Source organism: Labrus mixtus, chromosome 3 (genome assembly GCF_963584025.1).
Source record: "Labrus mixtus chromosome 3, fLabMix1.1, whole genome shotgun sequence".
Taxonomy (NCBI): Eukaryota; Metazoa; Chordata; class Actinopteri; order Labriformes; family Labridae; genus Labrus; species Labrus mixtus.
Genome location: NC_083614.1, coordinates 27,120,818 through 27,138,776, shown reverse-complemented (window position 1 = coordinate 27,138,776; position 17,959 = coordinate 27,120,818). Strand labels below are relative to the sequence as shown.

At 40.7% G+C, this 17,959-nt stretch overlaps 1 protein-coding gene across 1 annotated transcript in view; it reads right to left on the bottom strand.

Annotated features, from left to right (window-relative positions):
* Positions 1-2,718: 2,718 nt before the first annotated feature.
* Positions 2,719-17,959, bottom strand: part of LOC132969366 (BMP/retinoic acid-inducible neural-specific protein 3-like) — a 64,933-nt gene continuing 49,692 nt past the window's right edge. The window contains exons 5-9 of the mRNA XM_061034328.1: positions 14,103-14,208; positions 13,174-13,410; positions 10,630-10,852; positions 5,394-5,736; positions 2,719-4,039 (exon numbers count right to left, since the gene is read on the bottom strand). Coding sequence (XP_060890311.1) covers positions 3,269-4,039; positions 5,394-5,736; positions 10,630-10,852; positions 13,174-13,410; positions 14,103-14,208 — 1,680 coding nt within the window. The 3' untranslated portion in view covers positions 2,719-3,268. The remainder of the gene's footprint in view (positions 4,040-5,393; positions 5,737-10,629; positions 10,853-13,173; positions 13,411-14,102; positions 14,209-17,959) is intronic.

The window sequence follows — 17,959 nt, the reverse complement described above, 5'->3', positions numbered from 1 at the left end:
CAAATTTGCATCGATTATTACTGCAAGTTCTGTAGATAATAAACACAACAGCTCACTTACCTCACTTTTTTGGTTTTGCACTGAGATTTTTGAGAAAAGATTTTTTTAAAAAGCAGCAGGAAAAAAAAAAAGGTTTTAGAGCAGTGTTCGACATCTGAAACTTTAAAGAAAGAATGTGCAACATTTTACACATAAATATAGCAAAAATTAAGTATATCCTATTTTATATAACTCTGAGTCATGACTGTCTACGATGAGTGAGAAGTGCGAGTCCCGCTGGATGTGTTGACATGGACAAGACGGCCTTGAGTATAAAGCTGTTTTAGTCGAGGACTAGAGAAAAGAAGAACATACTCACTGCTTATTTGAAGTGTCTTTAGATCTCTGTCATTCCGTGTCAATTTACATACAATGTGAAGCTACAAGCTAACTAAAGTGTGCTAACATTTGCCTGCTAACACAACAATAAAGGCCACAGTTTTTAGCAAGCTAGAGCCAAGGACAATTTTGTCCACCGCTTGTGCTTACTGGAGCTCTTAAATTATGTTGCGTTCCATTTGATAACTCACTCTTGTGAACGCAAGGGGAAAGGGGTTGGAGGTGTGTCGCTGAAGCAGAACGGAGGTTTCAGTATGGAGGAGGTGTCGCCAAACAGCAGTTTGTTTAGCTTTCATTCCGGTGCTCAAGGGCCACATCTACTGGATAGAAAAGTCGCACATTCTTGGTTTAACAACGGCTATCTGTGAAATTAAGGAGATTGGCGCCTTCCAATGCCCCAAAACATACAGTCCCGAAAGATTGTTGACATTAAAAATCATCTCGTACGCAGTACATTTTAGTAGTTATGGTAGTCTACATTCAGCTTGACCTTGAAGTCAGGACCCAGATTGCATGAGAACAGAGAAACACAACAACTCACTGTTAGTACACGATGGACTCTTTGTGAAGGACAAGCTTTTGTGTGCTTTTTCTTTTCTTCCCAGTCTTGACACTGAATGAAGCTCACACAAGCTGTCTTGCAGCCACAGTTTAACAATGGTTTTTTGAGCTGCCATGCACTTGAGTTGGACATAAAGTGCGGTGTGCTGCCTGAGCCTAATTGGTACTTGGTCCAATCACCTTGTCGTTACTGGCCATGCAGCCGAAACAGCACGTCAGCAACACAATAGGAACAGCTGCTGTCCTCTGTCAGTGTCTAAACTGGATGTGTTCAGCCACAGCACTGCTGTGCAATCAAGGTGTGTTTGACAAAGCTCACCGTCCAGGGTATAAGCAGAGCTGTCTGTTTCAGTGATAGAGGGAGTGGAAAAAACCCTCAGGTTGCAGTTGCATAGCATGAATGAGACATAAGCCATGACACAGCAGGTCAAGTCAGCACCAAATTCATGTATCTGTTGTATGACTAGAAAGACTTGAAAACGTGTTATAAAGTATTACTGGGAAAACAGATTAAGGTTAAAATATGGCTTAAAACCTGAACTCAACAACCCTGGCGCCTGGATTTATGCCATGCACTGTTGCTAACCTCCCTTCTTTACTCCCATCGATACCTTTGTTTGTATTGTGTACAACTCTGCATGTTTAAATGTACAAAAAGTAGTTAACCATGTTAGTACAAGTGAATTTGGACCCTTAAAAAGGGCACCATAGCAACCATGCAAGTTGCATACGGAGGCTATAGTCCTCATCACACCTGCTGTGGGTTCAAAACCGACCGCTGCCCTTTGCCGCATATCATCGCCCGCTCTCTCCTCCCAACATGTCCTGTCTCTCTTCAGCTGTCCTAATGAAGTCAAAAAGCGAAAATGTTAATCCAATTAATTTCCCAAAGTTGGACTACCACACCTAGATAATGTGGTTGAGGGTGGATTTACACTATCATATATGCACCTCTGTTCTGTGCATGCTCCACAGCTCCTGAACTGGGCTTTGAACAGCATTGGTGAGGGTATCATCATGCTGAGTCCAAGAGCAAGACTGTATGAACTGTACAGAGCTGTAAAGTTTTCACTGTTGGACAAACAACCAATTTCCCGATTGCTAACTTGTTTGTCAGTTGTTTGGTTTTGGATGTAATGGGCCAACCAGTAGAAGGTCCAATGGTAACCAACTGAAAGAGGGTGTTTGTAACCTCCTGTTGCTGATTTACATACTTCAGTCAATAAATGGATCCTCCCTGATGCTTGTGTTATAGGATGAGTCAGTAGTTCAATTAAATGGCCTTATCGAACAATGAATGTAGCTTGACTTAATTGTGCTATAAACGTTCTGTGTGTTCGATTTTGATAGCAAGGACATTTGTTTGTTCCCCTTTTCAAGAACAAACAGATTCCCTTGTCTTGGAAAAATAATTTCTGAATGAAATGTAGTCTTTATTTTCATTTATCTTAACCACACCAGGGGAGTAAATGGCAGCTATTAGTTGTATTGCCATTGTTTTTTTTCTAATGTTTACAGTAACTAAGAGGCAAGGGGCAGTCTCTAGATAAATACATTTATATAACCTTGTTGATGTGACCTGCCAGTGTGTGCAGAGAAAAATAGAGCTTTTTTAATCGTACATATTGAAATGTAAAGTTTGTGCTCTAATCAAAATGTCCTCTGTACATTTCTGTTAAATTCCAAGATGGCAGAAATCAATGACTAGGAAGGTAATTGTCCCGACTAATCCGTCAAAACTTCAAAAGCGTGTTTTCAAATGAACAATTCCAACAGCTGTTATCTGTTATAACATAATGTTTTAATATCAATTTATCTACAAAATCTTGACTCACACCACTTTAATCTGGTCTTCATGGAAAGTGCACTGTTACTGAAGCAAAATAACATATAAAAATTACAAACAAATAGACTGTACTTTTTTTTTTCCATATAATGTCCATTCAGTTGGCATCAGGTACTTACAGTATAAATGAGCAGATTCATATTGAAACATGATGGTTCAACGTTTATGTGGTGGTATCAGAATTTTTAGATAGAATTATTTTGTGACAGAGTTTGTTATTGTGAAATAGTTGTGCATTTTCTTGCTGATTCACCTCAGTCTTTATGACAGAGCACTGAAGGTAGTGCCACAAAACAGAAACCAAAACAACCACATAAGTACATTCTTCGGCTGTCTACAGCTGGTTCTCTCCAGATTCACCATACAGTTTGGTAATCCATAGAGACAGGGGACAGCTGTAAGCGTCGGCCTCACAATGGGCACGATTAAATCTTTGTTCTGGATTTCTTCTTGAGGCAGTCAAGATCTCTGTTCGAGCAGCTGTTAACTGCACAGCTTGGTGGTCTCGTAATCCACTGAATTGGGCAGACGTGAGCTGAAGGCCTGTAAGGAGGTATGTATGCGAACCACCTCGCTGGCAGTCAGTTTGAGCCGGTGCCGCAGCAAACAAGCGAACAGATCCAATCTCTGTTGACCTGGTGGAGACAGCCGGTTCACCCGGTCTCGGATTTCCAAGAGCTGCAGCATGGCTGTGTCTTGGGAACCTTGGGTGTAAGGATAGTCCAGCTGCAGAATCAAGTCACGGATTGCCTCCGGGTCAAAGTGCATGCTGTAGCCAAAGACCTGGATGCTGTTGATCTTCATGTAGCCCAGGTTCCGCACAGGATCTGTCATTTCTAAAGGCTCATAGTAAGCACTGTCATTCACCCCGTCTTGAGTCTTTATCCTGCTCCGAAGATAGATGTGAATGGTTTCAAAGAATGTCTTCCATTTGTTGCCCAGCGTCAGCGTCCAGTTATAGCACTCAAAGGGAAGGTCCAGCTTGGTGGATTGCCAGTCTGGAAAGTTATTCTCATTAACCGGGATGTACCAGCTCTCTGAGTGGCTCCCTCCGAAGGGGTTGATGTAGAGAGTGAGGACAGGCTCAAGGGTGCTGTTCTTTGTAAGGCAGATCTGGAGGGATATTCCAAGCAGCATGTGGACCATGTTGGACTTGTACTTGTTGCTCTTCAGCGTCAGCAGCATCCTTTTTCTCCATGACGGGTCAAACCAGCTGTTCAGTCGCATGTCATTGCTGATGAAAATTGCATGGACCTATCAGACAAAGAAGACATGGAAGCAGTATAAATATTTAGAAGATGAAGTTAATTTGTTTTTTTCATCTAAACAAGTTGCCGTGGAATATACTGATTCATTCTGAGAGGTCTATGTTAATGCCTTTTGCAGAGGAGCCTGACATGTAAAAAGGGACAGCGCAAAAGTATAACCAGGCACATGTCAAAATTGACATTGCAAGTTGTGTAATCACCGGCCCTCAAGTGCCAAAGTGCAAAAAACATTGCAGTCCCTTGAGTCCCTCATTAACATCTATGTTTATTTTTTTACAAAGGGGTTAAAAATGTTAACAGCCAGGTACAAAACAAAGATTTGGTATAAATAGCTAATTCATTTTTTTGTACTGTGCAAGGAGTGATTTTTTTTATAACTTGGCCGCTTAACTCTAAGTATGTTACTAAAAAAAGACTGACAGTTAGGTGGAGATAGCATTTCCAGTATGGTGACCAGCATTTTTTTGCTTGAAAACATTGTTTCAGAAACCAATGGGTGATGTCACTGAGACTACGTCCATGTTTTATAGTCTATGGTTAAAGTAAGATTATCTTGGCACAACAAAAATAAACATAGCTGTCATTTACCATTGGTCCAAATAGTGTTGTCATTTGTTGGTGCCATGTCAGAACATTATATCTTGTTATATTAATTAATCATTAATTCAAACAGGACACTTGCATTGTAGAGCCAACATTCACTGAAGTACAAAAGGAAGGTGGGGGGAAAGGTAAATTAACAAGAAGTATAAATTGATAATTAGCTACATAGAGAGCAAATTTATCTCCCTTTTTTTGTAGCTTGACTCAGCCCATGACTTGTTTTCAAAGCTTCAACCATATCTCGCAGCATTTTGACCTTCCAGCGTATAGCTATTAGTATTATTCATATACGGCAATATGAGACATCGCCAGACCCAATGTGAAAGCAATGTCATGCTGCCATTTGAAATGTACTCAGCTGAGTAACATTGGGGATCATCTCAGGCAAAATTAAATCAACATTTGGCTGGCTCACCATATATCATCGTTTACTGAACCCAAAGAAAAAGTTGAAAGAATACAACATTGTAACTCTGCATTGAGAGTTGGTGGTGGTAAGGAACTTTTTCAAAAGCCTTTACAAAACATAACTGCTTCATATGTACACAACATCTAAAAGATGGTACGAGCTAAATCATTGGGCAGATCTATTTAGTTCCTCAGTGGAAAGAAGGGAAATACTTTGTTATTCAGCATAGCTCCCATGATTGAGTTTTTTTCCCAAGGCTAGTGCTGTGAAAGACAGCTCGGGTCTTGGTCAGTCTGACAGGATTTAACAAAGGCTAAAAGAAAAATACCTCTAGCCTGCGGTCAGCTCTCTGCAGTAGGTAGCCCAGCTCCAAATCCTGGAGGTCTGTCTCGAATCCCAGGTAGTTTTCCGAAGAGTCTGCCACCATGGGCCTGCAGCCCCCCTGCGTCAGGGCAAAGCCCGGGTTGCAGCTCCCACAGCGGGTGTGGTTGTCCGGGGCACATGCTGCACAAGCAGAGCCTTCCCCAACAGAGCAGGGGGGTGGCAGCTGACAGGGGCTGTGGTCGTAACGGCAGCTGCAGCTGTGGAGCTCTTCAGAGAAGGACCCGAGCTGGTTGTTCTCCGAGCAGTACAGGAGAGACTGAAAGTGATTCAGCCAGTAGGACTGACGCCTGCAGCGGGGATGGGAGAACAAGAGAAAAAAGGCGATAAAGGTGGTAATTGACCAGGGCTCATAAAAGTTGTTTAATTTGTAGCTGCGTTTGTAAGTCCAGGATGTGTGTGTAGAAAGCTAGTTTATTAAAACATTGGGCACAATCAGCATGTCAGGCAAGATCGAAATGATTGAAATGCTGTAGATATGTGCATTCTTCTTTCAAATCTCTTTTTTAACCACTTTTCCCGACAAATTCCATCAACCAATGAAAGTCACAAGTTAATTCTGGAAAATATCACATTTCAGCAAAACATTTTTGCTTAATTTTTACTTCAACACCGTATTATTTTTCAGTGCTCAGTGCTGATAATGACAGGCTAGTGCTCGACGATGAGATGTGTTTTTATATAAATATAAAGACTCCTTTTCCAGACGCAGCTTCAGAATCTTAAAATGACTTTACTCTCAGGAATTGTGGCATAAAAAAAATCATTAGTATCTTATTGAAATGTCACTGCAACAAACTCCACAGTCTACCTTTCTTAAACTGAATATTTCTTGCAGGGTAATGATCTTAAGCTCAAGTGGAAAAGGTTTGCAGGAACATCTTCCTGTTATTGAGTCAGTCAGGCGTAAGATTCCTGTGTATTCCAAGTGTCTGATGCATGTATGTTAACACATGCAAAAAACTATGAGCATAAACACTGTTGTTTGAAGAAGAGAGGAAGGACGGAAGAAAGGAAGGAAGAGAAGAAGGAAGGCATGAGAGAGAGAAAGTTGTCTTTGATCAGTTTGTGACATAAATATTAGAAGTGTTCTGCAGCCGCAGGGTAAGTGACGCTTGGATGCACATATAATTCCCCCATGTGGGGTAGAGTTTGATTCCCCGTCTGTAGCACTTTCTTGACTGTGATCCCTTTATGCCTCTTATCCTCTTTGCTTGCTGAAGAGAAGAAATTCACAGAACATACCGCTGGCTTTCCTTTCAGAAAGAAACCTTTTTCTTTGATGAGACGGTATTGTGGTAAACTTTATGCTAATATGAAAATGTTTGTTGGATTACATTTGGGGCAACCTTTCCCCCAGAATCTCAACCTTTATTGTGTGTTTGGCAGCGGGAAGCAGGTCTGAGTCGTGAAAATCCTAGATTTGAATATCATAAACCCTCCAAATGGAAAAAAAAGCAGTCATGGGAAATGAACTGAAAGGACTCTGCCTTTCCATCACCGGCTACCTGTGGGCAAGGCATTTCACCTCTGACAGCTTCAGCAGCACAAAGCAGTCACCAAGTCAAGACTGCTGTTGTACTGGTAGTTCCCTGGTGTGATTATGTACAGTCCTCCTGTGCCCTGCAACTCTTATTCTGGGCTACAACTTTTAAAGGTGCAGGTAAAACTGTGTTTTGAAAATGAAGTTGGCAGAATACACTGTTTTAACTTTCTAGTAAAAAGCCTGTAAAGCAACACTTATGGTCCTCCCTCTGTAAAGCTTTTTATAGAGGGGAAACTGTAGGAAATTCACAAGGATTAAGGGACTTCTGAAAATGTATGGGCTTGATTAAACCCATGCAGAAGAGCAGTATCTCCTGTGAACTAAAGAGCTTACATCTTTCTATGACCTGAAGTTTAGGCACCCAAAACATACCACCTTTAAGTGATTGTTGAAGGCAGAAACATAACGTCTATGTGCAGCCAGCCAAGGTTACAGAAAATCACCAGGTTAAACCTGGTCCAGGTTTAGAATATGCTGATTACCTAACTGATTTGAGTAAAAACTAAAATATTCAAACAGAATTCTTAACAACAACAAAATCAGAATTTCTGCTTTTGTCTTACAACTATTTTTTCTGCATCCAAACAAAACACCTTGGATATATACAAGAGTATAAAAAATAATTAAATGATTGTTACAATGGTTGTAACAGCAATCAACAAGCTCATAAAAAGAGCACAACAGCTCACAATCCAAAATCTTTTGGTTAACTAAATATTTAATATAACTGTCAATCAATAAAAATGCGAGCAAGCAAAAGCAATAAATATCCATCTGTTATCTATACCGCTTTTTCCCCGTCCGAGATCGCGGGGAGCTGGAGCCTATCCTCGCTGCCATTGGGCAGGAGGCGGGGTACATCCTGGACTTTCCGCCTGTCAACCAGCTACACTCACATTCACACCTACGGGCAATTTTAGAGTCACCAATTAACTTAGAAGCATGTCTTTGGACTGTGGGAGGAAGCCGGAGTACACAGAGAGGCTCCTGTCCGGCGGGCTTACGAACCAGGAACCTCCTCGCTGTGAGGCAACAGCGCTAACCACTGCACCATTGGCAGCCAAAAGCAATCAATCTGAGCAATGCACAGTCAGAAAACATCAAATGCTTTAATCACGCCTTCTGGACACTTTTTATTTTTTACCATTGAATGCAAATGAAACAGTTTGAGGTTGTAGCAATGAAATGAGTCCAATCTTATGTCCTGACAAGCTCATTAAAAATCTATTTCACAGTTTTATACAGAAATTGTAATTCCTCTGTCTCAGAAGTCAAAGATGAGAGGTTTCCTTGAGAACATATCCTGGTGGCCATGAAACAAACAGCAAGCACCAATGAAAAAATAATTTTCTCAGCTGATTAAAACAGAAGTACTGAAATCATCACTTAAATGACAATGTGCATCATTACGCCTAATGACTTAAGTTTGAGCACAGATTGTTCTGTTCAGTCTTATCATTACGCGCCTAATAAAAGCCAAGCCGGCTGCTGCTTCAACTGGCTTATCCGCTCATAATTGTTGGAAAAGTAGCCCCAAGGAAGCAAAATCAATCTTCTATCTCTCATCCATCTCAAGTGTCTCACACAGGATGTTAAAGGCAGAGCAAAGGGTTTCTCAAAAGCTTCCGTTTGTCTCGCAGGCAAACTGACACACATCCCACTTTCAATCTCTTTCCGCCGGGTATGGAGATTTCCGTGAAGACGTAAAAGAAAGGGAAGGCTTCACAGTTGATTCTGCTGTAATAATATAGATAAACACCGCCTGGATGAGGGCGATGACGCTCCCACTCCATTTCCTGGCGAGTGGGTGGGAATATCAGCTGCATGGATCAGTGATTAATGTGTGCTTTGGCAAGTTGGTGGAGGGAATGAGACGGTGGGGTACGCTGAGAGAAGAAGAAAGAAACAGAGAAAGAGAGACTGGACGTTGAACGGAGTGCACTGTATAGATTAATCTGCAGGTTGATTCATGTGTTGTTCTCTCCAGAATCACCGCCATCACTGTGGACGCTCAGTCAATATCAGCACTGTGCAACATCGACGGGTGGTAATCTGCCTCGCTGATGGAGATAGGTAGCCTAAGTCAATGAGAATTTCAGTCACTCTTAGGAGAGTGAAATTCAGGAACTGTCCTCACCTTACAAATAACATTGGCCAAACACTCAACATGAATTACGCCTGTAAAGTGACTTCTTTGTGGTATGTGTATAAATACTGTCCTCTCTCAGTAGCAAAGACATTTATGAGGTCAAAGTGGATGCTTGTTTGAAGCCAGTATTTGTGATTTTGTTTTTCAAAAAACATCAGAAACCAAATTTGTCTTTTTGTGGCATACATCAGACCTTGACCTTTTGTTGCAGATCAGAAAACTCATTATTTTTTTAGAACAGAACAATTGTTGTTTTTTTGAGAGCAAACCAAACTGTTCAAGTCAGTGATATTTCTGTTTAAAAATTAATCTGAAACTGGCTATGGCACAAACTTCAAGTGAAAAACAACCAGTTCCAAACGGCAGTTCCTTTACTGGCGTCTTGAGGCTCGCTCCACAGTGTCAGTGTCCAAGTTTACCAGGTTCCTCAACTTCTCAAAGCTTCTTATTCTTTATACTGTAACTCTTGTCAGCTAGCACCACAAATAGGAACACATTCTGTAGGATATAACATAAATAAGCCAAAGGCATAGGTTGACTGGCTTTGACAGATGTGATTTCCCAACCTCTTGCTCCTATCCAGCTCCAACCTCAGACATTTGCCTCCAAATGTCAAGATGGCGACGGCAACCAAAGAGGCATCAAGATTGATATCCACATACCAATGGGACACTGCAACTAAATCCACTTCCTGTTCAGTCTATATAAGCATCTGTGGTATGTGAAACTTCCTCGAAGTAACCAATTTGAAAACACATCAGTCTATAAACAGAACCAAATGTTCGATTGTTTCTTCTTCTATCTTTTTCCTTAAAACAATCTCAGATAATCAGCTTTCAAGCTGGAGTATGAAGTCAAATGGAATACAAAGAAATAAAGATGTCACTGTTTCATTGCAGATTTCATGAAGCTTATTAAACATTTAATGGGGCAGTGACTTGTTAACTTAAAAATTCAAGGTTAAGTGTCAAGGCAGTGAGACTGTAATGTAGGCCAGGTAATGTAATTCATGCTTATCTTCACGTGAACAGTTGTGTGTCTGCAAAACTGGTGTGACAAATTGCACTTTAATGTAAATACCTATCATTTCATTGCTTTTCAACATCCAGCAGGATGTACCTATTTCTAGGAAAGCTGAAAGTAAGAGATAAAAAATGACTTTACATACACCGATGGAGTATTTCAAGGGTGTGTGAAATTCTACGTCAGCAACGGCAGCTTTCACTTCCACCTACGTCCCTGAAATTGGTCTATAGAGAGAACTGCAGGCTGTGACTCCTTGTACAGTTTGGATTTGCTCCTCAAATGCCAGAACCTTTCAACTCCAATGAGGATATATATGAACCAGAAAGAGAAATATGCAATAGGAAAACCAGACCAGAAAAGACTCCCTTGATGAAAAAAGATGTTGGCTGCAGAAGATTTACTCAAAGTAGTTCTTGATCAAGACATGTTTTACAAGTTTATGATGTAAGAGGTTGGGCTCACCGTTCTCTTGGCAGATGGACCTGCGGCTGTCGGTGACACCTTTTACTCAGACTGAAGAGCTTGAAGATGACTCTGTGGGCTCGTCTGGACAGGACCTGCATGCTGTTCTCCAGCTGTTCGTATCTCCACTGGAACATGTTGTCCATGGACCACAAGTGTTGGATGGTTGACACGTTTAGGAAATAGTTCTGCGGCAGCCTCCCATAGAACCCCTTGAATTCATCTATAACAACAGAAAAGGGGTATTTGACCACATGAGCATCATTGCAGCATTAGATTGATAAAATACCCTGTTGTTAAACTTTGACAAAAGATTGTTGGCATTGACTTGAATGATGCTGGCCATGTTTTTCAAGTACGAGCCACTTAATGGGCAAAGGCAAAGACCGTCTTGAAAGACCCTCACCCCCATCTTTGTTCAGAGTGTAGACTTCTGCCCACATGGAGGACGTTAACTTACACTAGCAGGGCCAAATCAAACTAAGGCCATTTGTCCCAGCAGTAGTTGGGTTTTTAAATAAGCTGTAGGCACTGTTGCCATTACACTTAAACTGTGGACTGTTGGACTGTGTGTCTCTTTTCTCACTGCCCGTCTATGATGATGACATCCATTGGCGTTATGTATCAAATGGATGTATTTATGTCTTTGTGCAGCTATTTAGGATGTGTATTGGATGTGTGGACTTCTGTTGCAAACCAAATTGCCCCTTGGGGACAATAAAAAAAAATGTCCAATCTAATATTAAACATATTGTCAACAGTCATAATATCAATGTGGTATCACTCAGATTTTTTCTGTCGTGTGTCTATATCCAGGGTTCTGCTGGCGACCCCCAAAATAAGGTTCGAAAGACATGGGACCCCTACTGTCCCTGGCACACAAGTCATCTCTTAAATTACTTTTTTTGTCTATATTTTCACAACAATGGGTAAAATATCAAATTTGAAGAAAAGTTTCATTTTTACATGTTTTTAGAAAGAATCTTGCGACCCGTCCTCTCTGTTTCTTGCAACCCCCACTTTGGGAACCTACGATCTATATCATGTCTCAATGTCTAATAGGAACATGTACTGTATATGTTTATGCTTAGATCCATCACTTACATTTTCTAGGAGCTTTATAATATTTATACATATAATATGTATTATATTTCTCAGTAAATGGTCACATTTTGCTTTGTGACCATTTATTTCTTAAATAATGAGAATCATTTCATACATAAAATGTGGCAATAAGATAATCCCTGATGTACAAGGACAAGGACTTGACAAGGATCACTTTCATGTAGTTAAAGTGACCAGTGCATACTGAGTCGTATGATACTATAAAATCACAGAGGGGGAACCAGCTGTGTTTTCAGTTAGAGGCAGAGGCTGTTTTACTGAGCTGCATTTGAAGGAGACTTTGAATTGGAGAGACTTTGGCAGCTTGTTCTATTGGTTCAGGAATGAGGAGTACCTGGTTTGGAGGCAGCAGCTGGTGGTGTTTTGAAAAAGGTATCTCAAAAAGGTATCTCAAAAATTGTTTGAGAAAAAAAAATACTGAATATAGCACCAGTTATATATTATAACGACAGCAGTAATCAATGTATTACTATCATGAGTGTCCTTTGTCCTTTACTCAAGCTGCATTTCCTGCTGCAAAACTACTCTAAAAATTTCCCAGACAGACAACATGGAAGGTGAAAATGAGTTTAATCTCAAACCTTTCCCTGTGGAGAAGACAGTGGCTGCAATGAGAACAAAAGTTGTTTTAAGGAACCAAAAGCATTCATTAACTTGATGTTTAACAATAGGAACGTGTCAGTGGAAAAGTCTTATTGAATCTCAATCCGTGTCAATTGATCTTCCTCTGCAGATAAAGCAGCTGGCTATAAGTGTGTGATACCCCTCGCTGAAGGACACGTTTATGACACTTGTGAGCGTCTGCATTCTCAGCACGTTCCTGCACTCGCCTCGCACCCGGCTATTAAAACATAAACTTTGCAAGTAATTGCACTTAGAGAGATATTTCAGCTAAATCTGTCTATGGAATAAAAAAAAAAATGACGTCCATTTTGATTTCACCTGAGTAATAATGGTGAAGGCAGGTTGAGCGAGCACAGCACTAATAACTAAACATTATGCTTGGAGCTTCCACTCGAATTCCGTATCCCGGGTGATATGAAAAACTGGGCCGGCAATAAATGGGCTTTATAGCAGATTAATCTGCTCTGGACATATTGTAAACTACCTGAGCCGAAAAACTGTTGATTTTTAATTTGGTACTTTTGCCGTGTTAATATGCTTCATGCAGATAGTGTGCCAGGACCCAGGATTCACAACCAGCAATTATAGTCCACCTATAAATCATAGAATAGGGAGGATCACACATATAGGATCCACACTCAGATTTAACGGTGGAGATAAAACACTTGAATTCATCCCCTCTTCCTCTCATATAAATGATTCATATTCTAAAAGTTAGATCTTCTTGCATTAAGGATGAAGCATGCAATGTGGGAAAGAAGAAAGCCTCTGTTATTTTCCAGAAGCCTTTCATACCTGATTCTTCAAACTCTTTATAAAGCATCCCCCACGTCTCTGTGATCCTCTCCAGGCTCTCCTCCATGGCTTGGATGTCCATATAAGGGCAGTTGCACTCCGGATACTTGGGGTCACAGCTGCACCAGCAGTCGCTGTCCTTGCAGACGAATTCGCCCTCTCCATTACAGGCTATGTAGCTGAGAGCAGCCTGCACGAAGCCTTCTCTCAGGTAGACTGGAAGGATCAGCTGCAAACCTGTGAAACCAAACTGGTTTTTACTGCTACCATCAAACTGCAAACTGGAGGAGTGACATTGTACAATGCATGACTTGTTTAAATATACAGATTGTAAGACTTTATTGAATGTCATTGCTCATATTTCTCAGAAGATTATTTTTTTTTAAGCTTTAAAGGGGACATATTATGAAAAATACTCTTATACAGTGTTTTTGAACATATATTTGGGTAACCTGAGTGTCTACTGAACCACACAATGTGAAATAAACCCATCCAGTCCTTTGTTTGTGGTCTGCACAAGTTTCACAATTTCTCCCCTTGTGATGTCACAGTGGGATTCTGGTTAAAAAAATCCCCTCCCCCTCCTGTGTTGTCTCCGGCAGCAATGTTTTTCCCAGGGGGCACGGCGACGAGTTGCCATGGAAGCTCAAAGCTGAGCTTGTGTCGGCACCATTGGCTCACTGGTTGAGGGGGGGCTCATTGCATTTAAAGAGACACACACACCCAAACGGAGCGTTCTGAGAGAGCTGGTTTATACAGAGTCACAAACCTCCTCTGGTGCTTCATTCATGTTATATTTTGACCAAAGTACAGCACAGCACGGATGTTTCATTTAGACCACAGGGGACTGTTTGAAAAGGTGGAAAAGGGGTATAATATGTCCTCTTTAAAAACATTCACTATAAAACAGATTAAATAAGCCAACATACCTTGAAGCTGGACTTTATTTTCAGGGCTCTGAACCAGCACAGAGCTGACAGAATCAAGGTTGTCATAGTTACTGCATCCAAGAGGACCTGTGCGGGTCTCTGTCACCTGGGCAACAACACATAAAAAAAAAGCTCACAGCATGCTTTCACGAGCAAATGTAAGGTTCAATTATACATATTTATAGAACTTAAAGTTAGTTTAAAGGGAAGTCATATCAAGGGGATTTTTTGTCGTGTAACATGAATAAAGAAGGACAAAATTACACCTCAATACCAGACGATGATGTTTTTGTATCTGTCATGGATTACGAAGTTGACCATTATGAGATACGTTTTAGACATACTTTCGTAAAGCAAAGTCCACTTGAGTTATTTTTTCTAACCTTTCATTTGTTTGAAAGGTTTATTTGGGGCTTTTTTGGGGTCTTTATTTAGAGACAGGACAGTTGATAGATTCAGAAAATCTGAGAGAGAGAGAGAGAGAGAGAGAGAGAGTGGGGAATGACATGCAGGAAAGGTACAACAGGTCGGATTTGGACCTGGGCCGCCTGTTTGGAGGTCAATGGCCTCTATACATGGGGTGCGCACTAACCAGTAGGCTAATGGCGCACCTTTTCATTTTTCAAGTGCATCATCAGTTATTGGCATTAATATCTCTGTCATTACCTTGAACTTTTCAGACATGGGAATGCCAAGACAGAGTTGCAGATAGCATAACATTTTATTTGTGTCTCGCAATAGATGTAATTAAATAATGCCATTTGCCAGATTTACTATCTTTGTGATAAACGAGTCTGATACTGTGAGAGATACCTTAAAGGAATCATATGTGTACAATATTCCTTTAAGCATCTATTACAGAGTATATGTCCCTGTGTCCTTTCTCTATATGTTTCTCTATGAGACAGATCCATAAATGTATTCGATTATATACGAAACATGTCCCTTTTGTCAAGTGAAAGTGCCTTTTTGTGCTTTATTTAAATAAAGCAGTTCCTACATAATCAATTGTACTTGTGAGAGAAACAGAAAAAACTGGGGTAAGCTAATTTATTTCCTCTAAATTGCTGTAAGAGTGCTTTGCTGCACTTTTCTGCAAGAATGCTAAACCGTTTCTTTTTTTTTGTCTAGTCACTGATGGACGACGCTTCGATTGACCTTTGCCACAAAGCAGCTCCAGCAAAGCATCCTTTCTTCTTTTTTTTTTCTCCCTCCCTCTTCATTTGCAAGAAGAAGAACTTATTTCGGCTCTCTCTTTTCTCTTGCTGTGACACGGCATGGGAAGCATCTAACTGATTCTCATTTTTCTCCCTTTGTGGCGCTGGGACACCATATTTTGTTCGGCGATTTGTCCTGGTCAGGCTTGTCAGAGGACAGTTGGTGCAAAGTGACAGATGGATGAGGCGAGACAATGAGGGTCAGTCGATCAGTAACACAATCATAGAGGGGCTGACGGGGCTTGAGAGCTCATATGGAGGCCGTTGCTGCAGGGAAGTGAAAACACAGCATGGGGCTCTTTAATCACAAGCCTAATCCAAAGGAAAAAGGGGGGGTTTGTGAGCGGAAGAATAAATATCTTCTGTGAATGGGAAAAGGAAAATGAAAGATAATTTGAGTGCAATTCAAAGACTATAATATTTCTATCGCATTATAAATCCCTTGTTTCCGTCATGAGGGATTTGAATGCTGATATGAGAGTGAGGAAATGAGATACAAACCCAGGTTTTTCAGGCTGCATGAATATTGAATCCATATAAGGAATTATTTGATATGCCAGATGATATGCCATATGGCAAAACATTGACTGATGAGCAGAGCATTCAATTTCCGCTTTGCATAGCAGCTGCTTATCACTGTACATGCATTCTGGTATATTAAAAATACTTAATAGGGCATTATTGGCCACCTGTATCGTGGCATGCTGCTGTGTGAGGGGGGAAAAGCACACGAGCTCTTCCAAGTTGGTGTGTTCCCTTTTTCATGACGTGACCCTCTAATCCAGGTGTTACTGTGCTTAAAGTAGACTCATTCAAACAGCAGAGTGGAAGCAACACAAGACCAGGAAGAAGAGAGTTTCGATCGTTACTGCACACATGGATCATCATAAAGCCTGACAGCCTCTGAATTCAAAATATTTTCAGACTTAAACCTCTTCTAGCCTCGTTTTTTTAGTGTTTCTGAAAGCTGCACTGAGCAATTTTGGGCAGTAGAGGGCAGTAGGCACACTGCCTGACACATGTTCACGTTTTTTAAAAAGTTAAGAGTAAACGCATCAATGCGCGGGGGATTCTCAAAGTGGGATTTATTTACTGACTTGACACTGTCAGATGACTGACATTTGGAGTACTTCAAGGTCTGAAAGGGCATTGAACTCAACACAGTGAATCATCAGAAGAAAACTTGGAGAAATGCTTTAGATTTCTTTTTTTTTTCTTGTGGAAAAGGTCAACTATGAAAGCTGGTGTGTGTTTAGAACAGGTGAGAGGTTTACCAAGACTTCTTAAGGGCACTTTGGTAAAAACATTTTGTTCCAGATTATGGATGAAACTATTCAAACTGCAACATAAAAGACCTGACAAAAGCATGAATCACAGCTATTATATTATCGCAGAGACTCATGTTGAAAGGTAAAATTGAAAATCTCATCAAAGTTTTCATTTTCAAACCTCGGCTCAGACCTCAAAATTAATTGGTCTAGCAAATGAGATGACAAAAGTAACTTCTGCAGGGGTGCATAGTGCAGGGTACACCCTTGTATACCCACCTGTTTTACGTCTCCATTGCTTATACCCACTTCGAAATCACCTCTGATTTAGATAATAACTCCATTCCTGTTAGTCTCTCACTGACTCAAGCGGACACTCGAGGAACTACAGGATTTTGCACTTCCGCATTGGCTTAATTTTTCCAGACCACTTGGTGGCGACTTGTCTTGTGTGTATGTGCCTTAATGAGTGTGTATGATGAATTTCTTTCAATCGTCTCACCTTTGTAAGCAGATTATACAGCTAGCAAGCTAATTAGCTTAAAAAAAGACAAATGTGGTTGTAAAAGTTGGAGGACTTTTTGAAATAAAACAAAAGGCTCAAGAGGGCATGGTGATAATAACAACAAATGACCTCTATAGCATTTCTCTAGTCTTCTGACCAAAGCACTTTTACACTACATGTCACATTCACCCATTCAAACACTGGTGGCAGAGGAAGTAGAACCGTGCCCATGAGTTTTAACTCATCCCATTTATAAAGTATGCATTCATACACAGCTCGGTGTCACCGGGAGCTACTTGGAGTTCATTGTCTTGCCCAAGGACACTTCCACATGTGGACTGCAGGAGCAGGGTGTCAAACCCCAAACCTTTCAATTAAAAGACGACTGTCACTATCGCTGTGCCTTAAGCCCCGCATACACTGTAGGTTTGTATCAAATGTGTGTCAGAATGTTAGCTTACAGTGTACGACTCAATCGATAATGACCCACGACCAACGCTCACAATCTATGTGCTTACACTGTAAGACGATTGTTTTTTTGTTTTTTGCTTTATCAAAATGTATTGAACCAGGAAATCCTCCCAAGCCTTTCATTTTAACCGGCCCCTAAACATGTATGTATGGCATTCAGATTTTGATCTGTCTATAATGTATTGCCATGACAGTCTTGGACTATTTTACTTTGTCCGTACTTGGTGTCTCTATGCCTGTTGTTATAAAGTTTGGTTTGAGTGATCATAGATGATCAAGTTAGCCGTCTTTCCACTTTGCAGTAGTCCAGGCAACAACTGATCGATTCATATACCAGGGAACACAAAATGAAATCACAATACAATCGAGAGGCTGTCTGCAAGATGAAATATGAAA